We start from the raw sequence: 23660 nt of genomic DNA on the forward strand, positions 1-23660 counted from the left end.
AGAGAGAGAGAGAGAGAGAGAGAGAGAGAGAGAGAGAGAGAGAGAGGAAAATTTGAGAAAGCGAAAAGCTTTACCTGGGATTTCAAGCCCCGGAAAAACGTTTCGAGTTGTTCTCGCTCGATCTGATTGACCGGTTCGAGACGAGACTCGTCGCTGTTCTCAGAGCTATCGCTACCCTCGTAGCTCGACGTGGCCGAGGTGTCCGCCTCGCCCGTCGACGATAATCGCCTCCTTGCCGCCCCGCTATATTCGCTGTAATAAGAGGAACTGTGCAGCGACAGGTTTGACTGCAACGCGGGACAGGAGGATGCGTACACCGGCGGTGGGGCGTTCATCTCTTGTCCTGAAAACGAGACAAACGCGTTAAAATTACGAATCGGGAATTACGAATCCTCTCACCGCGAGATGGGAGACATCGTTTCCAATCGGTTTTACAACGAAACGTACATTTCGATCCGTCGTCTCCATTCGTTTTAAAGCAATTATTCGCCTTACGAAATTCTTAACCTTTCCTTTTTCTCGAAAAGATCGATCGAAAATTTTCCTTTCGTTATTCCCGCTCGTTTCGTCCACGAGATCGATTTCCTTTGCGATTCGATTCCAGAAAAAAATGGGTCGAGCACCGGTCGAATATGATGACGCAAGGGACACCGTCAACGTGGATAAAGCTAATCGGCCAATAGCGTTTTAGCAACGACCCACTTAATCATGGCGAGAAAAGTCCCACTCCCGTTCGACCTTAATTCGATCACAGCGACGCCTTTAAGCGAGTTAGCCGGCTGACTAATCACGACGGCCGCCTATACGGGTTGTTGCATCGTCACGTGAAAACGATGCTTCGATTCCATTGTAATCGAAGAATTTCGGCCTCGTCTTATATTTGATCGACTTGTACGCTTTCGTCACCTCGTTCCATATTTTTTTTCAACCAATGCAACGAAGAGAAAGAGAATTTCGTCTGTTTTCGTACGATCCAATGACAACAAAGGGAATTCTTTGCACACGCCCGTATCGGTGTGTAACGATATACTTTAGTTGGCCGAAGGATCGGAAAACGAGTGGAGTAGATGGCGGTGCGCAAAACTCACACCGGAAGCGCATTGTCTACGTTATCTGGTATAACGTTATACTTACTACACTCGGCTGCGAGGATTGCACCATTGTTTCGACCCGATAAGAAACTCGAGATTGTTTACCCGTAGATCGACCGCCGATAAATATGGTGGCGGACCGCGTTCGTCTCGCGTTCTCACGCGATGATCGATTGTTCGTTGCCGTGGGTTTTTCTAAGCGTGGGGAAATTCGTCTCGAGAACGAAACGCTCGTCGAAACGAGACGAAACGAGGCGAAGCGTAATTTAGTTTAACGATCGTGGTAGCGACAAAGACCTTGACGCGATGTCGTTCTCTCGTCGTTTTTTGTAGCTGCTTTTTCGCTGCTATAATCTCTTCTTTTGTACGTAGATCGTGACGTTTTACAAGTCTGAATTTTTAGAATAGAGCACTATTGCAGGAAATTTGTAGGATGATGGATTATTTTTCGCTATCGATTCGACATTCGAATTCGTTCTTTGATACGTTGCTCGGTCGGTCAGGTCGGGCAGGAATTATTTTTGAAAGTGACGAGACAGGATTCGGACTAAGATAAATTAATAACACGTGGTGGTTTCTTTGATGCTCTATTATGAATCAAAATTTTTCTATTGTCTTTTTAACAAAGCACGATAAATATACGTATCGATATATCTCTTTCATTGATTTCTTCGTTTATTCTCATCTTTATTGATGATCGCATACCGATTCCATTCAATGTACGTTACAGCGCATGAACATTGCCGACATTCGTACGATGACATCATTCCCATTGCTACTTTCCAACTGTCACACTTATAACATCGGATCTCTCTCACGGAACCCTTTCTTTCTCCATTCTCCGCTATCTCCTGGCCACCATTTCGCTTGAATGGTTCTTCTTGACAGATGTTCGACATTGCAAATAGAAACGCGAATATATAAAGGGAAATATTAATTATCGAACCAATTATATATATAGAACCAATTATATATTCCTCCAATTACATTATTGTCCATTATATCACGTATGTTATGGAGAATTGGAATTCGATTTTGAAGGTAAAAACAAATACAAAAATTGGTATGTAAAAATGTCGATCGAGGTTTATTTATTGAGTTACAAGGAATTTAAGATAAACGAAGCGAAGCGAATATATAAAATATGAACTTTACAATAAATTTCAATTGCTTTTAATTTAATAAATAATTAATTAATTTCTGCATACCAACTTTCGTATTTGTTTGAATTTTAGAATCCAAAATTGTTCCAATATATTTTCTTGTTTAGCCATTTCATTATTTATCAATTTATTCGTGACAAAGTAAAGCTTTGAATTTATTCATTTCGTGTGCATTCCCGTATACCTAACAATCGATGGAATTTACTAAATACTCGAGAAGTACGAGGGATCGACCGTTCGTTCGTGCGAAATACTTTTTTTTTTCAACATCCATAATCGACGTAGACTGCACGATGATGGTAGACGACGGAAGAAACGTCGCGGTCAAGTAACCGGTCACGACGTATCGTAATTATTACGGACAACCATAACAAGGCATGCCGTCATCTCCATCAACGACGTTCTCCGCCAGTGAAATTGAAAAGATCTTGTCGCTCGTCGTGTCTTACCCACTATTTCGTTATTTGAAGATTCGATAATCTTGCGCATCGCTGTCAATTGATATTCATTGTGCTTTACTATAATTCGAAAATTACGTTAGATTTTTGCACGATCGAATAAAATAAAATAAAATGGAAACTTTCTAGTAAATGACGCGATATTAATATAGATTTTGATTTTGAGAAAATATGTAAAAAAACGATTGGAAAATAATTGTTTTTTTCATTTTCATTTTCATCATTTCATTCATTTCATTTAATTAATTTGATATTAAATTTCTTTTATTTTAAAATTTTTATATTTAATATATTGTAATAGATTTTTCGTAGCAAGTCATTGTTAAAAAGACAATAATTTGTAAGCAACAATTTGTACATTTGTAATAAAGTTGTTGCAACAACAAATAGTAGTTAAAATAACTCTCATCGACACATATAATTTGCAAAAATATTCTATTTATTATATTAAAGCTTCTGTTACAACATATTCTTAAATATCATCTGATTAATATAAAAAAATCAACATTATTGAAAATTAAATAATCGAAATAGATAATAAAATAATGATAATACATATTATTCATATAGAATTATACTGTTCATTCTCGCAGATGTCATTAAAATAATAGAGTAGCATGATCGATAATAATTGAAAACACGATACCGATTATTTTTATCTTGTAAAAATATAACCGAAATATCTCAACTCCCTCATTCTTCTCTACTAGTTTCGAAAAATCGATAGATAAATAGTTCTATATTTTATCTAAATCTTTTTATTTTAAAATCTTAAAAATGGATAAATAGTTTTGGATTATAATTTTGGATATCTAAATCGAGCTAGATGCAGATGTATGATATTATCCTTAAATAATATGTGTGCGTGTAATTCGGCGATATTACATAACTGCAGACAATGTCCGTTAACGGATATAATGGATGCGTCCGATAACGCGCAGAGTTCGTTATACGTCGTTCAATATGCATCGCGTTTAAAACGCCACATGCAGGTATGCATGTACACCTATTATGTACATCTCTTCCGATACGATTCGCGAATGCGAAAGGACGTTCGACTATACGTCGAAGCGAGAGTAAAACGTCACCGTTTGATTATCGACATTTCAACTTTATCGGTTTAACGGAAAAAGTCAACTATTCCATATAAAGAGACCTATATATGCGGTACATGTTTATTTACTTATTATATACTATTTCGTATCGATTACCAGAGCAGTGAAAATATAATCGTGGCACATAAGTTTACTCTTCGTAGTTTGCTAACAATAAAAGTAGTTTACGTGCGCATGCGTGGTATGTAGTTAGGTATACATTGCGAATATAGACGGCTCTGTGTACGCATATTATCAATTTATCCAAAGGTTTTTCATCGTGCGAGCAACGAAGGAATTTTGTTAGTTCAAAATAATTTTCGACGAAAAAGATATATATATTTAAGGAAATAAAGAAAAGATGCTAGTTACGAGAGGAAATAAAATGCTATATCGAGAATCAAATGATACAATATCTCGAGTTTGCGATTCACGAGAATCACTCTCAGTGTGCAAGGAAGATAAGAGCAACGACTATCTCGTAGAATGCGCGAGATATCAATTTAGAGCTGATGATTTGTTTCCGCCTATGTAGTCGTCTCTTAGTCATCGAGTCCCCTCGTTGAATATTAACCGTGCGAAAAATAAATATTAAAATACGTCTTTGAAAACGTACCGCCAATTACGAATACGAATATTTTTTTCTTCTTCTCTCGAGAACAACGCCGGCGCTAATAATTCCAATAATTATTTGAAAATATTTGATTAAATATTGGTTGGAATCATCTTCGAACCACGCGTTAACGATCTATTGAAAAAACATGATAGATTGTGAGCATTTAATTCTCGTCACGTGTTTGCACGATGTTACTCACACAATTAGTCATCGTTATTGATACACGTGGAAAAAATTCTCGTTCTCAAATATACATAATATCATACATCGATAATAAATCGATATATGGAAAACTAGGAAGAGCGACGTGAAACATTGCAAAAAAACGAATGACGTTGTTAATTGCTCAACACAGTATATCAAATGATTATTCACATTTTTTTTTTCTTCTCGTGTATTCAATAATTCTCGCGCAAAAAAAGAAAAAAAATCTAGCTTCCACGCGGAAATTAAAAGTAAAACGTATATATTACGAAAGCAGCAAAGAGATCGTTACGTAAAACGAACAAAATACGAGTAGGTAATTATAATTTTTCTCATGGAAAAAGATTCGCAAGGAATATTTCCACGAAGATATATCTATTTTGAAAAACTCGTAGTTGAATTGCGTCACGTGTTACAGTCATCGTAAGAACAGATTTATTATCTCGCGTCACGTTCGATGCGTTTCAAAATAATTTTTGGCCGATATTTTATCGTGGAAAGAAAATTGAAGTTTTCACGTAGAAATGGCGACAGTTCCGGCGCGAAGGATGGATCGATGAAACAGGACGCTAGAACAGGTTATCCTGGCAGAGGGGAGGCTGGAGGAAAGGAGCCTCGATTCTGTAGCTGCCTCACGAAATGACGTCATCCTCCGCCATACATCAGTTTATCGCCAACGACTCGGCTTCTCCCGAGACGATTTTATCACTATATAACGAAATTACCCAGCTCGCGAAAATATTTGAACGCTTTTTTTATTTTTTGAACATTAACGAACAATTTTTTCATTCTCTAATGATGAAATTTTGTTAATCAATTGCAATTAACGCATTGGCTTTTCGCCAAGATGATTTTATCACTATTGAAATTATCTCGCGATTCACGAAAGTATTTGAACGCTTTTTTATTTTTTGATGAAAAATTATTAACGAACAATTTTTTATCCCTCCTGAAATTTTATTGATATAAGTCATATGTATGAAAAATTTTTTTTGTACCAAAATATCACTTTAAGGAAATGAAATCAACGTTTCATAAAATAATTTTCGTTTTTTAAATATAATTTTGTAATGCTGGGAAAATGGAAGGAAATTTTTTTAAATTTCGAAAATATATTGAAAAAAAAAATGAAATTTTAATTTTATGCTGTCGACAAATAAATTCTAAATATAATTTTAAATATCTAACTTATTATGCTCTATATAAAAATTTTTATTTCCTTCTAAGATAACGAATACTTTCGCGAGCCACTGTATATTGCTCTGAATTTATCCTTCTTTCGATATTTGCGAATATATTAGATACTTGTTATTGAATATTAAACATCGAACTGCTTTCTCCCTTCTCTCTCTCTCTCTCTCTCTCTCTCTCTCTCTCTCTCTCTCTCTCTCTCTCTCGCTCGCTCAACGCCATTTAACGGGACTGCTTTTCGCTCTGTCGACTCGTTGTTTCATCCGGTGCAACAAAAGCACAGGGATGAGAAAGTCGAGGCAGTTCCTTCTTTCACGTTCGAATATATTTTCTTCTGATATCTGAAAGCGATCATCGTGCGCGATTTCAGGAATAATCAGGAAACGGGTGCGATCGGGCGTACGAGGAACGTTTCAAATGAAATTACTCTATTCGTGGATCCGACGCGAAACGAAGGCGCGAACGAAACTTTTTCGCCCGGACGAATGTCAACTAGTCGCAGTCGGGTCACGTTCGCGAAACGTGCGTTATCGTCCTCGAAAAATAATAACGCGCTCTTCAGGGCCAACAGTTTATGTACACCAGTCCACCTATTATTATCCGTTACCATTCCTCGAACGAAATTCCCTGAATATCTTTATCTTGTATCTCCACTCGCATAGAAAATTTCCGCAATAACTTCATTTGATTAAAATTTTTATTGAAACACGGGAAACCGCAGGATTCTCCCAACAAGATAAACATCTTCCTTTCCAGCCTTGTTAATACCTGCCTTTTTATACCGCCACTTGAATAACGTCGAATCCGCTACTTTTTCTCCTAATAAACAAGGCAAAGTGGCGCGAGGTTAATTAAAGGATACCTGTACGAAATCATTGTCAATTGCGCCAACTTGCGGAAAATTCAATCTGCTGTTGGAGCAAATGTAGATAATCGCGAATCTATCGAGAGATAGGGAACAAAGGGGATCGGACTCGTGGCAAAGTTTGCCACGAAGCGCTTTCAAAAAGATTCCTAAGTAACGAATGCGAGTAAATACCGCAATGACGCAAACGAACGACGACCGGCTAGCCGGATATGAAACAGACTCCCAAGGGTTAAGAGGCATTAAGGGACTGACAGAAACGACCGTTAATGATTCATTAACTCGTGCGCCATGATCACGATGGTTAAACCGACTATTGTAGTTCACGTGGACGCATCAGTGAGCCCCCAGTTTAACGACATTCCGGGACGGTTAAGTGGCGTGTGGAAATTGATCCCACGGTTCGATCGTATTAGATAACGAGTTCAACTGTTTACTTTTTAAAAACAGAGCCAACCGAAACAAACGTCCTACAAATCGCAAATTCGACCTTCTTCCAACCTGCCTTTCTGCCTCGAACGAGGTTTTAGGGTCTTGGCACGCGACATTATTCCGTGAAAAAAAGAAAAGAAACAACGATCTTTCACATAGCATTACCGCAATATTATTTACGACTTAACTCGCGCTCTCCTTCGTATCCAATTATCATTATAGATAATCTTTCGCCGTCTTCTTTCTTTCTATATTTTAAACCAAAAATTTTACAATCAAATAGAATGAGACATTTGTTCAACTACGTAATTATTCGAATAAAATATTTATAATAATTATTAATCTCTCTTTTGTTTCCAAATACTAAGATAAAAAGCTTTCGAATTCCTTAAGAATCTCGTAGTCGTTGTGTTCTTTCTTTCTATCGTTTAAACGTGGATCAAATAATCGCAAAAAATTTCTACAGCCAATCAGAACGCGACGCGTGTCCGTAATCCAAGTGTTATTCGAATAAATATTTATAATAATTATTAATTTCTCTTTTTTTTTTCCTCATTCCCTCTTCTTTCCAAATACTAAGATAAGAAGCTTCCGAGTTTCTCAAGAACCGTAGTTTCCTGTACTCGAGTGAAAGAGAAAACGAAGCTCCACACAACAAGCCGGCGAAGTGACTACCGAGGACAATGTACACGTACTTAACTCTTTCCGTCATCGTCTCCGTTTCGACGAGAAAAGGTGGAAAGAAAGACAATTTTTTCTTTCTTTCTTTCTTTCTTTCTTTCTTTCTTTCTTTCCATCCTTTCTTCATCCATAATAACTCGCACAATCGTCCCCGTCGATGGTTAAACAATGAAAAAGAGGAGGAAAGAGGAAATATCGCAACGAAAATCTAACAATAAACGCGATATTTTCGAGCAGGAAAGGAGCGTGGATAAATTGTTATTTCTACTTCGCAAGTTTCTTGTACCTTGAATTTCACCTGTCGGGATAAAAATGTGGAGCATCGGTTGTGGAGTGGAAGCAGACCTGTTTCCAACCGTGTAAAACTCTGTAGCGTAAAATCCTGCGAGACAAGTTGACGAGGGTGGAAAAAAAAAAAGAAAAAGGAACAAAGAAATTCGAAAGAGAAGAAGAAGAGAATTCGAACGTGTATTCCTTCCGTGACGTTCCACGCTCTTATCTCTTTCCAACGCGTTTTAGACCAACGTGTTCCACGTCCCATTGAAATCGATATTCATTAATTTTCTCAACGCTGACGAGAGTGGAAGAGGGGATCGTTCGAAACCGGTTTAATTTCGCACCGATTAGCTTCGACGACGTACAATCTATCTATTAATGGTATCCTGCTTTTGGAGGACAACAGCCGTTGTATAGTGGAGAAAGAAGAAAGGAGATCCAGTTGAAAGAAGAAGAAGAAAGAGAAGAGAAGGAAGAGCGGTGAAAGAGGGACAAAGTACTGGGAAAAATGTATTCTCACACGGATCTCGTTCCTCACACGACCTCCTTTGCATCCTCTTCCCGAGTGAAAAAATATGAATAACTCTTCTCCGTGTATATAAGTGGTATGCCGTTTCTAACGATCGCTGCAATTCGACTCGATACTATTGTAAACAGGAAGATTAAAACAATGAATCATTCGTTTCCGACCAGAGGAATGTTGATAACGTTGATGAACTGCGATTAACAGAAGATGCGTAACTACAATCGAGTATCCGAATCGAGATTACATATCAATTTTCATTTTATTTCATTTTCATCCAGGTTGCAATGTAACGAAAACATTCACGAATGTATGAAATTATTGCAATTGCAGTAATTGCGTAATTAAACGTAATTAAACAACTCGGACTATTCCACACAATTTTCCAAACTTTTCATCCTTTTTTTTTCTCATTCTGAACGAAATTTTTGTTTTCGAAATGGGAGAAATTCCTTTCGAAAGGGATAAAATAAATTCCAAAAAAGGATAGGATGGAATAAAGGGAGGAACTAAAGCGCTTTAGAAAACACGATGAGAATTGCACGACCAAAAATCTGCGTGTCTTTTGTATCGCGACCGAGACGGGAGATTCCTGCCGGTTCAGGAACAGTCGGGGCTAACAGAAAAGAGTTAACAGAGAGAAAGAGAAACCAAGTGTCGAGAGAAAGGTGAAGAACGAGGGACTAAGGAGACCGGACGATAGGTCGATGAACCGGTCAGCCCTGGGCCTCACGGCCTTTTCTCCTCTCTTTTCTCCTTTTCTTCCTTCTCCTCTTCTCCTTCTCCTCTTCTTCTTCTTCTTTCTTTCTTTCTTTCTTTCTTTCCTTCTTTTTTTTTCTCCACCATCCATTCGTTCTTGTGAACTTGCGCGTAACACACACGCACACACAACGCTGCAGTCTACTATCTCGCGGTCGATAAAAGGTATGGCGCCTGGTTGGAAATCGCGAAACGAAACAGAATCGAAAATCGATGCGCGAGAAACGTCGCGATAAACGTTTTTAAACAATGTCTCTCTCTCTCTCTCTCTCTCTCTCTCTCTCTCTCTCTCTCTCTCTCTCTCTCTCGGGGCAAAACGGGGCAGATTTCTCCCCGCTCGTAACTTTCAATGTCGTGGGTGAACTGGCTTCGAACGAGTTTCGGTTCCTCGTAGCTTCGAACGGATATCCGGGGAATCGTGCGCGGTTCTTACTCTCGCCAGAGTTCCAGATTCTCGATTTCTCCGACCGCGCGAGATTCGTAGCGACTCGGCGTCAACGAGCGGCCGCCATGTTGCGTACACGTGCATAACACGTGTAAGTGAGCGTTCTCGCGCGCATATATGCACGCAATCCGTATACGTGCGCGTGCATTCGAACTACTTGAATTCGATTGGGCCAGAGTTTGGCGCAATTTTACAAACTCGTTTGATAAATAAGTAACTAGTAAAAATTTAACTGAAAACTAACTAGTAAGTAACTAGTTAAAAATCTCGAATAAAGTGTAATAAATGTAATCGCTTATTAAAAAAAACGCTCGAATAAGATTTATTCGTAGCTGTTACCAATCGATCCCGCTTTTCATATAACCTCTGCCATTTGGCAGTATTGATTATTTGGGATTATTATTATTATTATCTCTTTAAAGAATAAATTATCGAACTAATTTATCGGGAGTAATTTTATTCGTAATTTCAACTATTGAATTTTGTCTCGTCATTGGATTGGGCGGATGTATGATTTTTCTTGAAGGAAACGGAATCGTTCTCGGAATTGTGCCTCTTCCTACTTTCAACGGTTACAAAAAGTATTTAGAATGTTTACATAGAAATATTATATAGAAATAGAGTATTTTCAATTAGATTTAAAATTTTTCCCTGACGTATTACGAAATTACATTCGAGAAGCAAAAAAAGATTGATTTTGTAAAGTGATGAAGTCCCTTAAAAAAGAAAAAAAAGAAAAATTATGTTTCATACATATAATCATACGCACAGAAAATTTCATTAATATTCGTTAATTTTGACAATATATGAATATAAATTATTGATTGGATAATTTTCACGTAAAAATACGCGAAAATTTTTTCAAGCATTATCTATCTCTATCTCCTCTCGAAATCTTTATTCACAATTTGCACAATTTTAACCGTCTTTTTTTTTTAATGCCTAATGCTTCGACGGAAATTGTAAAAAAAAAAAAAGGAATAATATCGCCTCGTCGATAATTTTAACGATTTTTGCCTGGTATAAATAACGAAAGAACGAGTGGTTTCTTCAAGCGGAAGAAGCCATCGGCATCGAGGAATTAATCGCAAAGGAAGGAAGGAAGTGATCGTGAGAAATCATGAAATTCTTACTCAACGTTGCCCTTGTTTTTATGGTTGTATACATTTCTTTGATCTATGCGGCCCCTGAACCAGAACCGGCACCAGAGGCAGAGGCAGAGGCAGATGCAGAGGCAGTAAGTCAAAAAATACTTATTTCCTTTTTACTTGTTTGTTTGACCGATTCTCCTTAATCGTTGATAATTTTGAAAAAAAAAAAAAAAAAAGAAAAACCATTTATTAATTGTGATGATCGTATCCAAAATTAAACTTGGTTCTAATTTGATTTATATTTTATGATTTCGATTTTATATAACGTGTATATTTTTTCTTCAGGATCCGGAAGCAGGAATTGGAGCAATTCTAAAGGTATTAACCACAGGATTACCTGTTCTTATAAGTTGGATTAAACGTAAGAGGCAACAGGGTTAATCGATCTACGATGTCGATCTACGATCTATCGAATCGTCGACAAATCTGTGTAACTTGAAATAACATGTATACATGTTGATAATATAAATTTTTCATTCAATTTATTGGATTCGTTTTATATTAATTCGTTATAGAGATTTCCCCTCCCCCCTCCCCTCCTCCCAGACAATCATTGTCATCTCCTTTCGAATTATTTGCACACCATAGAATTTATTACATCGCTATTAAATTGTAGTATAGTTTATTATTAGCTGGGCTTCCATTGCAATTACGAATGACGATAGAAGAAATTGACGAGAAAAGTTTCTAAATGGTACAATTTTTGAGAATCGAGATTCGAGAAATAGAGTTTTATTTCTCGTTAGAATGATTAATTCTTCTTCAAAAATTTTCAATAGCTCGTGTACCTTCCAATCAAATAAAATTGAATAAAAATCAAATAAAATTGCAATAATTTAATAATTTTATCGAATCATTTTTTTCGATCAAAAATTCGATCTTTGAATCAAGCATAACGTATGTAACTTCGAGAGATAAAAGGTGAAAATTAATAGCAAATGATAAGAGTCACGGTTTCGAGAGGAGTCGAATTCGTTGGTTTTTCAAAAAGCGGAAGAGACGTCAAGTCTCGTATTCAAAAAGCGAGAAAAGACTGACCGTATGTAAAAGGGTAGCCAACAGTTGTTGGTTGTTTCAAATATCTATCAAATATTAATATATCGAATCCAATCTTATCGTCTTAGCTTGTGTATTCGTGTCATGTATTAACGGTAAACGAGCTACCTAACAACGAGTTTCGTTCATGTTAAGTAAGTAGATCTAGATCGAAAGTTATCATTGGCCGCATTCGAACGCGACGACGAAGCACAAATTTATTTGAACCGACTGATAAAATTATTCCCGCGCCCTTGTTTGCACAGCTCTACGTGAAATTCATTGTTCAAAAACGACTTTAAAAATGTTTAATATATCTACATATATATAAGGATAAATTTAAATTTATACAAGGATAAATGTCTTTTTTTTTTCCAAGAATTGTGTTCGAAACAAAACACGCATCGAAAGGAAACGAAACGAAAAGGAAGAAGCAACGTGGAAGAATGATATTCACTTTATTGTAAAATGAAATTACAATACAACGTTTAAAAAAACGATCGAAATCGTCTACGCAGCGTGTATATGACATACTAATCCAATTTTCACGTATACATTATTTAATACTCGATTCGATTAGTTTGATGATCCCGCAGTTCTGCGTTCCTTCCCTGTCGTACAAGTACCATCCATCCTTCATTTGTAATCGGTTGTCCTTCAAATTCTTCATTTTTGAAAGGCTGATTGATAATTTTTGTCGATCGAACGGCTATCTTTCCATATTCTAGCCGATTCAATTAAATCAAAATTCAAGTCAAATTTTCACGGGGTGCGAAGATATATCCAGCCGTACGAATTGCGCGAAAATGAATAATTGTAATGGGGTGCGTGTTGCGCGCAGACACTGATCGATTTAACGCAACATAACGCTAGAATTCGAGAAGGAGAAAGAACGCGCGTGGTTCAACGAGAATACGGAATACGTGTTTTCCCTTTTGCCTCTATTTCCCGCGTTCCGATTTCCAATAGCGGGCTTTTTCTTCATCGAGTGAACAAAAAGAATTCATCTTTTCTTAAACAACGAGGACGATCATATGATCGTCTAGGAAGACTGAATTTCTTATGTCAGGTTTTCAATTGATCACGAAATATCTTATGAAGAAGAAATATTATATATTTTCGAGCATTAACTTCTTTTTACAGAATTGCAAGAAGCAAGAAAAAAACATTAGAGAATACCGTAATGCATTTACGACTCCTGCGCGCAACGCAAGGACGATACACGATTAACGAAACGCTTTGTTGTTATCCTCGTTAGTAGAAACTAACTAAGCGGAGAGACAGATTCGCGTACGAGCCCTAACGAGCTCAACGTAGCGGAAATCTTCGATTTTGGGATGAGTTGTTTGTAACCGTGCAGGAGGGAAAACCGGTAAAAGGCTGTAACTAATTCGAAGCAAAACAGAGTGAGCACAGGTGGCTATGTGCAGCGTCCGGACGATCGAACCAGCGCTAGTGGCCGGTACGTCAACTTTTTTTTTATTTTCTAATTTTCTATAACTAGCAATTAAAAAATGATTGTTACCGCAAATAGAAATGTACATCACAACCATAGTTGTAATGTACGTTTTCGTATGAAATAAATGAATCGTTACAAGTAAGTGAAGAATGAATTGAAAGCAAATTCGAATGCGATTTTTCACTTAATCAATCTCGAAACAAATAACGATATTCATTCTTTCAACGTACGATCAATCTATGATACATCGCGAATTTCAACTCCCACTTTCATATAACTGCCATTTCTCAAGGTTACTCGTTCTCCACGTAAGAAGTTTTATCGGCATTTCGAAACGTTCACCAAACTTCCCGCCAAACGGCAACAAGTTATGTTTATCGAACAAAATCATATGCGTAAGTACTTACGTTCGTACGATAATCGACGAAAATCTCGAAATCCTGTCTCACGTCTGGGAAGGAAGATGTAAAAATTCAGATGCGTCGATCATACATGACGACGGTGGCGTGATAATGGCTCGATAGATCGATCGACGCGTCGAATAATTCACCGATGAATAAATAAAATTTACTAGGTTTCGTTAATTATTCGCGAAAGAATGGAAAAATTCACGTTTGGAAGCTTGCGTTTGATATCCCGTCTCCTCCTTTTCTTCCTCTCTTTCTATTTGCAACGCGTGAAGAGGGAAACGAAACACGTTATGGCGCGAAAAGAAATGGTAATAGCGTTAGAATAGAGATAACAGAACGTGAAATGAAAGCGAACGACAAACGCGCCGAAACGACGCTCGCGAACGATGACGGTAGACTGAAGTTCCTCGAGAGTTGTGGGGACGGGCGGCGCAGTTCCAACGAATCGAGTTGCTCGGTCGCGCACGTTCCCTTGCGAGAGCAACGCCACAATTACCGACGAACCCAGCGAGGAGGCGCGGCAAGCGCATCAGTTACGAGCACGCCCGAATATCGTACGCGCAATCGCGTTTCATCTCTTCTCTATCGTATTCTCTCCTTCTTGCTTTCTTGCTCATTCGTTTCGTTTTAATCGTCTTTCATCGATGCACCGATCTTCCATTATTCACAGTTGTTAAATGCATTTGTAACAATGAGAACGAAAAACAACGCATTTCTTTTCTTTCTAATTTTTGCATGATACATCGTTGAAAATTAATTATTTATGTACAAGGATTTTAATTTCGAGAGAATGTGCAATTAATTGGAAACGCGTCACGTGAAGAAATAATGATAAGAATTAACGATCGAAAAATTTACATTGCAAAGCTCGAAAAAAAGATTAGAACGTGTCGAATGCATCGAGTTCATTGCTCTTATACGTCTTATGGCTGTTCGTTGAACAACTAATTAACCATTTTTGCATCTATTCTTGATAAACTTTCATTTACAATTAATTTCACTTTTAACGCAAAGTATAATGTCTTTATTTCATATTATCATACGTATCTATGAATTTTACAATTAATTTTCTCAGATATGATATTCAAACAGCATGAAATAAATCGAATTTTTAGTTTGATTAAGTTTGAATTTAATTTAAGTAACATAAAACAAGTTTTTATTGGCCAATTGGATACAAATATAGAATCTTGACATTATAAATAATGATATATAAAATTTTGTTACTTTCAGCAATATCGATGTTTATCACGAAAAAACGAAGAAAATTGATTGATATCTTTGATTCTCGAAAAAGTATACTTTATAATAAATAAATTGACAATTTATTTATTTCATGAAAAATATGATTATTGACAAAGAGAACACCATAGAAGCGAAAACAGCATTCGATGTTGCCGAATTACATTCATCTTCCTTACATACGTTACAAGTATTAGTATTAGTTGAGTTAGTATTATTGTTACAAATATTAGCGTCAGTAGTAGTACATCCCATTTCCGTGATTTCTTGCTGATTATCTGCAAAAAAAAAAAAAATTATTATTATTACAATTTAAGCTTTTTCTACGTTTTCATAAAATCTTAAAAAAAAAAAAAAAAAAAGAAAACAACGTTTTATATATTTGAAAATAATATCTTACTTTTAATAGTATAACAAAGGAAATCAGTATCATTTGAGCGTGCATTTATTTCTGAGGAAAAACGTCCGAGCAAACTTCTACGCTTCCTTTCATTTCTATTATTGAAATAAGCTAAAAATATAAAGCAAATTAATTAATTTAATTTACATATAATATATTTAAATTTCTATTCGCAAATAACCACTTTATTATTCCCTTATTATATAAAATAAATTGATACCATTATAATAAACTTCTGAGTTCGTTTTATTTGTGTTCGATGAATTCGATGCTTCTGTGCTCGATGGTTTTATGCTTGATGTTTCTGAGCTCGATGCTTCTGAGCTCGATGCTTCTGAGCTCGATGCTTCAGTGCTCGATGGTTTTATGCTTGATGTTTCTGAGCTCGATGCTTCTGAGCTCGATGCTTCTGAGCTCGATGCTTCTGTGCTCGATGCTTCTGTGCTCGATGCTTCTGTGCTCGATGCTTCTGAGCTCGATGCTTCTGAGCTCGATGCTTCTGTGCTCGATGCTTCTGTGCTCGATGCTTCTGTGCTCGGTGATCCTGAGCTCGATGCTGAAGAGGTTGGAGATTGCGTATTCGTTGATCCCGCGCTCGATGCTTCTGAACTAGGTGATCCTGAACTCGATGCTGAAGAGGTTGGAGATTGCGTATTCGTTGATCCCGCGCTCGATGCTTCTGAGCTCGATGCTGAAGAGGTTGAAGATTGCGTATTCGTTGATCCCGCGCTCGATGCTTCTGAGCTCGATGGTTCCGTAGTCGAAGGCAGTGAACACTCTGCCACTTCGACTTCACTTTGATTTTGTAAATCAGTACAATTTCCCTTGCATATTCTACATTTGAGCGCGTCTCCTAATTTAGAATGAAATACACGTTATACAGTATCGAAACTTAAAAATAAATAATTTAATAAAAGGAAAAAGTTAATTAAGATAAATGATAAAATATCCGATGATCGATCGTAATACTTTACCGGATTGTAGAGAGAAGAGGCCGGTGGCCAACAATATTAACAAAAATTTCTGCATCGTCCTGTTTTTTGACTTTGTCACTTGATTCACGTTGATATTTCGAGCGTTCATCCGCGAGTGCTGCAAAACTTGATGAAGTAGAAATACTCTTTGTAAAGCTTATCAGGGGAAACCTTTACCCTTATCTGAATAGATACCTTTAATCAATATCACTACCTCGATGATACGCGATTAACGCATACATAAAAATCTGGTATCGCTAATTTCTTGTTCTCTTTTATCTGTTTTCACTCCTTTGTCGCGTCAATCAATCGAATTATCTTTTTGTTGGCAAATAGAAAAATCTGCTTATCTTATGAATCAAAAAAGAATATTTCTTCTTAGAAATCAAATTTCATGTTGCGAATAATATTTAAATGTGTATGTATTTCGTGTTATGTAGAAGAGAAATTATTTTTAAAAAAAAAAAAAACATTATAAGAAACATCCCTTAATTTTCTTTTTTTTTTTTTTTTTTTTTTTTATAATATATCTACTATTCAAAAATTATTTATCGATCTATCATTAATGTGTTTTCATAATATAATATATTTTCGATTCGAATGAGAACACAGGTATTAACAATTTATAATTCCTTTTTTTTTTTTTTTTTTTTTTTTATCTGAGGATAAAAGAGAAGGAAGAACTTCGAGAAACATATTACATATCAGGTATGAGCTTCGAAAATTTTCCATTCTATTCTATGTATTTACATCGAGCAATTGTCGAAAAATATATTTTTCTCATCTATGAACGTCAAATGAAGATCATTGAAACTTGGATATAATTTTCCTTGAAAAATATATACATATATATATATATATATATGCTGCAGACTCGTTTCTTTTTTTTTTTTTTTCCTTTTATTAATCATTTATTATTTGATACGAGCAAAATAGATGATTATCGTGAAACGATAATTACAGTGAAACTATGAAACAGCGACCATTTCTTTTTTTTTCTTTTTTTTTATTCTTTTTTTATCAGATATAGAAGATATCGACATGATAAATATACCTGATGATACGTATCGATAACTAACAATGATAAGTATTGTATTACATATTTCCATTTTGTGGAAAAAAGAATTTTAAAAAAAAAATTTTAAACATACACAAATATACAGATACAGTTATTTTTACATTATATTACATTATATATTATTCGTTCATTGATAATAATGAAATTTAATTGTTACATATAAATTTATTCTATACAATTATATCTTGTTCGTTCTGTTTATTAATTTTATCAATTAAAATGTATATTGCATCGATTCACTTTTGAATGAAAAAAAATCGATAATTTTAACGATGTCTCTTTTCACATAATTGCAACTACGACCAAGCGTATCTCTTCTGTCCAAGAACAGAAAAATTTACATCACTGTTGATATCAATTCGTATATATATATTTACGCTCTTTACAAGAAAGATAAGTGAAATGTATCGATTTGTTCACGATCACGGAAGTTAGATGAATTTTAATCATACATGAATGGAATAAATCAAAATCGTTGGATTATTGCGATTCAAATAATGTTTTACGTTCTTATTAACTTTAATATCTTTAATATCGTGTAAAAGTTACGAAAAAAATTGAAATATCAATCATTCTAGTTATTTTATCTGTAATCATCTTGCACGTGATATCGTGTAATTATCTTCTTATCTCTAAAAATTCTAATTGTATTCGAAAAAAAAAAAAAAAAAAATTTTATTTTGAAAATACATGAGGCAAGGAATAATCTTTCGTCTTCTTTCGATTAATTTTCAATATAACGATTTAGAGATCGTTAGAATATCTTTTTCTTTTTTTTTTTTTTTTTTTTTTTCTTATTTTCTTGAAATACATATCACTTAAAATAGAAAAATATTTTTCTTATATTTTTTCGCAAATTTATCATCTTATCTTCTTAATTATCTTAATCAGTTTTTCTACGATATAATTGAAATCGAAAGATTAACGAATAATGAAATAAAACTTATTATTGAAATAGTTTCCTTATTTTCGTCATTGAATTTAATAAAGATAAGTTTATATTTATTTCTATCGGTAGATTAAATCGGTGAAACGCGATATATGTAATGACTCTGGAATTTTTATCAACTGTTTAAATTTTAAAGAGTTTTATATAATGATAAATAACATTTTTACGTAAGCATCTTTTTAATTACATTATATGATAAATCGTTGATCGAACAATTATATATATTTAAATGTATATGATATTTTTTTTCACATATAAAAAGAAAATATCTTATCTCCAATATTAATTTTTTCGCACAGTTTCGTTAAGATAATGTTATATCTTTTTTTTTTTTTTTTTTTAGACTCCTAAAATTCTTCTTTTCAATTCAGTTTTGATGAAAAAAGAATAATCGATAATTTTAACGATTCTCTTTTGACATATGCAACGACGACTAAGCATGTCTACGTCCAAACAGAAAAGTTTACGCGAAAAGAAATAGCGATAAAGAAATAGCGCGAAGAGAGAAAAATTGCGCTTTTTTTTTATGACAGTGTTTATCTCTTTCACCTATGCGGATCCTGAGCCAGGGCCGGTCGAACTATTTTCTCCATATACTCGATCCTATTCGTCCCGAAAAACAATACGAGTATCTTAAAAAAACATTAACCTTAAAACGATAACGATTCTCTCTCACGATTTATAATATATATATATATATATATATATATATATTATTATTGACGAGACGTGATTTTGCGTTTTTTTTTCTCAAAATCCGGAAGAACGATTGTAATAAGCGCGTTAATCGCACGATTAACTGCCTTTATAAAACTTATTAAGAGCAACGATTAACTGATACGATAATACCGACGAGTATGATTCACGATCTATCGATAATATCGTCGATAATTGTCCAATCGTTCTTTCTTTCCGTGGCAAAATTCAATTCATTGAAAATTTATATACCGTCATACCGGTTTACGCTTTTTCTTTTTTTTTTTTCTTCTCGATCGGTTATTTCCTCTTCTACGAATCATACATAGATACGATATACGGTATATCTAATCGTTATTTTCATACATACGCTAGATTATGGTACAAGGTACAAGTGTTTACGATACTTCTCACGCTCGTACGGCTAAAGGGAATTAAAATTTCGATATTTTCGAAATTTCGGATAGAGGGGTTTCACAGTAAAAGACAAAACAGGAAAGATATACGTATATATTTATATTTACGCGGGAGTATGTATGGGATACATCGTAAATGCAAGCATGAATGCAGAAGAATGCGTGATTTTGTTCGATAAGTAGATGCAAACATCTCTCTCGTACTTTATATTACATAGCGTTTTTTATTTCATTACTTATTTTTCACTCGACGCGAATCATCCGTTGTTAAGGTAAATTACGCGAAACAAATATTTCACGATAAAGTTCAGAATCGGTGAGATTTATTAAAAGATGCGAAATGATTATTTCCTCTCTTTTTATCTTATCTCATCTAGCATTCTTCTCTCAACGACGAGAATCCGTAAATAAATTTCAGCGATAAATTCTCGAATAATTAAGGAAAATCGATCGATCGAATAATTAAATCGTTGACATAAATCACGGACAAATCATGAAAAAAAAAAAAAAAAATACGAAGAACAGGGAAAATACAACATACAAATGCACATCTAGTTGCTTGGTATCACGCGTTAGTTTGAAAACGAGAGACAACACGGTCCCCGTCTCCCTCAAAATAACTGCAGCGCACGCGTTCGTACAGACGAGAAATAAGAAGGAGGCCAAAGCTAGCGCGACTTTGCATTCACGATTCTGCAGAGGAAGAGGTAGTTCACTCTTGGCCAAGTTCACGGCTAACCAGTCGTATCAACTCGTGGTTGTACACGTATACGTATACACGCATACTTATTTCTCTTCCAGGCAAGAAACGCGTTCCGCAAAATCACGCACCCCCATCTCCCTAATAAAATTCCGAAACTTTGAACGATGCCCTTTCCTAACCTATTTCTATAAAGATACATCCTTCATAAATTATATCGTTCACCCAATACGTTCACCCTTTTCCTTAAAATCTATTTTCGTCGAATCGTAAAAAGATATACTCTCGAAAAAGTTTCGAGAATGTGGAATAAATTTTTCGACCGATTAACGATGTAAGAAACATATACAGAGTTTCCTCATAGGATTCGCGCAACTAGGCACAAACTAGTTCTCTTCGTCCCGTCTCGGCCTCGCGTTGCATTGCGCAGCACAGGCTGCGCAACTTCAGTTCTCGCTCTCTACCGTCTACACCATCCTGGAATGCGGTTGTTCCACTCTACAATACACGCTATGCACGCCAACTCCGTGTTACGCACACGCGCACACAGTCGAATCGCGCGTTCAACAATGGCTTACTATGATCGCCGTGTGAGAAATGAAACGGTCGTTCGTACGTTCGATAAAGAAGAAAAAAAAAAAAAAAAAAAACTTTTAAACAATAGACTCGGACGGAGATATCGATATAGGAGTGGGGAGGGGTTTAGCATCGAAATATAGGCCGACGTCACGGGAGAAGGCTGCTTCGTACCGGCCGTTTGTTGAACTCGTCTTCGATGTCTCGAAGATCCGGGGGATCTGCGAACTCGTTGTCCTCGTATCGCGCGCATCCTGGCGATCTGGGAGGATGCATCGCGTGTATGCTGGATCGATGCGTTCGACGACAATTATTCTTTAGAAATATTGGGGATTATTTTAACAAATTCGGAACTGAAAATCGTACCTAGTACATCTGGACGGGCTGGTCTCCAACGGTTCCTCGTATCTACGCGAAATCATGGTGAAGTCGCGATGGGCCGCTACCATTTTCTGCAATCGCGAGATTATCTCGTAATCGGGCGTGCAGATCGGTTCCGACAATAATTTCGTCACGGATACTCGGAAGCTTTGCAACTGGAAAAGAAAGGAAAAATTAAGCGAGATGGGTCGCAAGATGCGACCGAAATCGATCGAAAGCATACTTGGGATTCCCTTTTCGTAACTTCGGAAAGATTTTGCTTAACCTGAGCCAACTCGTCCCTGAGCAATTGCAACGAGTGATCGCTGATGGATCTCTCTTGTTCGGCGGTCTCGGTTGCGCTTCTCATTTGTTCCTTCAACATGCTCAATTTTCTCGAGTATCGTGTCCTCAGCATCTCGCTCTCCACCAATCGTTTCTGAAGCTCGTCGATCTTTCGACTCCGCTCCAAGGCGGCTATCTATCGTTTTTTTCACAGAAATAAAAGAAATGAAGAAACAAATAAAGAAGGGGAAAAAACGTTTATCGTAATCTCTTACCTTGTAATCTGCGGCCTCCGTCAATTGCGCGCTTAACTCCCGATTTCTCGATCTTTCCTCCAAAATTTGCGCCTGCAAACGATCCGTTTGCTTCGACAACTTCTTCGCCCTGAAAACGAATCGATATATATATATATATATATACACACGGATATCGAAATAGAATGAACGTACCTGAGGCAAGCTTCGTCCCTTTCATTTTGGAGCAACGATTTCATCTTAACGCTCTCTTCTTGAAGCGATAATTTTCTACGAAGAAGATCCAAGTGAAGATCTCTGCGCTGCAATTGTTCTCGCAGCGTCCTCACGCGGCGCTGCAGTTGATAGACCACCGACGTCTGATAAGAAGAAGAGAGAAAACGAATAGAGAGGAACAGGGATGGAGGGATGGTAATAACCAATAAATGCCAATGTAATAACGAACTGGTTGGCGCATATATTATATATATTATATATATATATTAGATGTGCGAATAAGTTCTTTCCCCTTTTTGTTTTCCAAAAATTCAAGATTTTTCTCTACAACTTTTTCCAACCTGGTGGATAAATTATAAATTCCATCAAAGACGACTGCTCGCTGATTACCAAATCGTCGATATATTTTCGGATTGCTTCCTCGACAATTAATGTTGCGAACTTCGAAAAAGATGATAACTTTTAGGATCTGGAAAGAGAGAGAAATCGTTTAACCCTCCTTCCTTTTCGGTAACGCATCGAGCATCGTCTCGTTTCTCTAACTGCTCGTATTATAAATTCGTTCATCGATTTTGATAATTTCGTATGAAAAAAAAGAAAGAGAACTTAGGGGACACCTTAATATATATTATAATTAATATTATATATAATATAATATATATTAATAATAATAATAATATAATTAATATTATATATAATGTAATATTAGTGTCCCATAACTTAATTTTTTTTTTCCTTTTTGATACGAAATGAATACACGATATTCGTTGTTTGAGGTTAATTTAATCGCGTTATACGTTCTGCTCTATCGTCTTTTTCCATCTCTCGGCAAGCCTCGTTGTTCCCTTTTTCCAAAATTGTTGGGGTTTATTTGCAAAATATTACTCGAGGTGTCTTTTTATTTCGCCCACGGATTGGAATCGTTTATCGTGGAGAGAATTTTTTTAATAACAGGGACAAGTGATAGTCGGGTGGAGCAGGAAGTCGCAGAAGATGCGATAGAATGTCCCAATCGAACTGTAACACCTTTTCCTCTTACGATCAACGCAACGTGCACGGTCTTTTGCATTGTCGCTTCGTCGGTTCGCCAATTTTTTTTAGCCGTTCCTCCGCTATGCCGTCCTTCAATTTATCAAGCTGATATTGCAATATTTTCCAAAATTGACGGTTCCCACGTCGAGAAAGGAGCTCACAGTAGACCAAACCTTTCCAATCCCACCAAATGGATAAAAGAACTTTCCTCGAAGACCATTGAAGATCTATTTAATCCTTAAATCAAGCGCACATTTTTCGACCCACATTTCGATTTGAAGAAGAGACTTCGCCTCTGGGATGACCGAAACCGATTGCCATAAACGATTAACAGATAAAAATAACCAGTTATAGTCATTTCTAGCGTGAAAGAAACTTATAGCACATCTTAATATACATAATATATATATATATAATAATAATATATAATATATAATAATATATATGTATATTATATAAAATATAATATACATAATATATACATATATTTTATTATATTACATTATATATATATATATATTATTATATATATATTAATATATGTCTTCCGTTTGAAAGAAAAATTTTCGCCGCGATAATGAAGAAAATTGAAGGCTCTGAAGACGAAGCCTTATTTTATATATATATAT

At 35.8% G+C, this 23660-nt stretch overlaps 3 protein-coding genes across 4 annotated transcripts in view; all 3 read right to left on the reverse strand.

Annotated features, from left to right (window-relative positions):
- LOC122720004 overlaps positions 1-14334 on the reverse strand; it is a 16733-nt gene extending 2399 nt beyond the window's left edge. Inside the window, exons 1-2 of the mRNA XM_043946376.1 lie at positions 13851-14334; positions 75-343 (exon numbers count right to left, since the gene is read on the reverse strand). Coding sequence (XP_043802311.1) covers positions 75-335 — 261 coding nt within the window. The 5' untranslated portion in view covers positions 336-343; positions 13851-14334. The remainder of the gene's footprint in view (positions 1-74; positions 344-13850) is intronic.
- Positions 14335-14989: 655 nt separating this feature from the next.
- LOC122719999 (putative protein TPRXL) lies at positions 14990-16630 on the reverse strand. 2 transcript variants are annotated; one of them, XM_043946368.1, is made up of 5 exons: positions 16470-16630; positions 15852-16348; positions 15716-15791; positions 15496-15606; positions 14990-15373 (listed from the first exon to the last, which is right to left on the reverse strand). In XM_043946368.1, the coding sequence occupies exons 1-5, from the start codon at positions 16576-16578 to the stop codon at positions 15183-15185; spliced, it is 984 nt and encodes a 327-aa protein (XP_043802303.1). In that variant the 5' UTR covers positions 16579-16630; the 3' UTR covers positions 14990-15182. The 2 variants fall into 2 exon arrangements, with proteins under 2 accessions (XP_043802303.1, XP_043802302.1); XM_043946367.1 differs by having other exon boundaries at positions 15716-16348.
- A 3065-nt stretch (positions 16631-19695) lies between these two features.
- Positions 19696-23660, reverse strand: part of LOC122719848 (coiled-coil domain-containing protein 170) — a 12401-nt gene continuing 8436 nt past the window's right edge. The window contains exons 8-12 of the mRNA XM_043946064.1: positions 21979-22142; positions 21805-21913; positions 21489-21725; positions 21251-21420; positions 19696-21170 (exon numbers count right to left, since the gene is read on the reverse strand). Coding sequence (XP_043801999.1) covers positions 21035-21170; positions 21251-21420; positions 21489-21725; positions 21805-21913; positions 21979-22142 — 816 coding nt within the window. The 3' untranslated portion in view covers positions 19696-21034. The remainder of the gene's footprint in view (positions 21171-21250; positions 21421-21488; positions 21726-21804; positions 21914-21978; positions 22143-23660) is intronic.

This window comes from Apis laboriosa, unplaced genomic scaffold, assembly GCF_014066325.1.
Source record: "Apis laboriosa isolate Shangri-la unplaced genomic scaffold, ASM1406632v1 scaffold9_cov152, whole genome shotgun sequence".
In the NCBI taxonomy this organism is placed as follows: Eukaryota; Metazoa; Arthropoda; class Insecta; order Hymenoptera; family Apidae; genus Apis; species Apis laboriosa.

Excerpts from the sequence above, each read along its gene's own strand:
- LOC122719999 (XM_043946367.1), bottom strand. The coding sequence starts at position 16,578 with ATGAACGCTCGAAATATCAACGTGAATCAAGTGACAAAGTCAAAAAAC. Across the intron at positions 16,349-16,469 it reads CCTCTTCTCTCTACAATCCG|GAGACGCGCTCAAATGTAGA; the intron begins GTAAAGTATTAC and ends ATTCTAAATTAG. Across the intron at positions 15,607-15,715 it reads CTCAGAAGTTTATTATAATG|CTTATTTCAATAATAGAAAT; the intron begins GTATCAATTTAT and ends TTATATTTTTAG.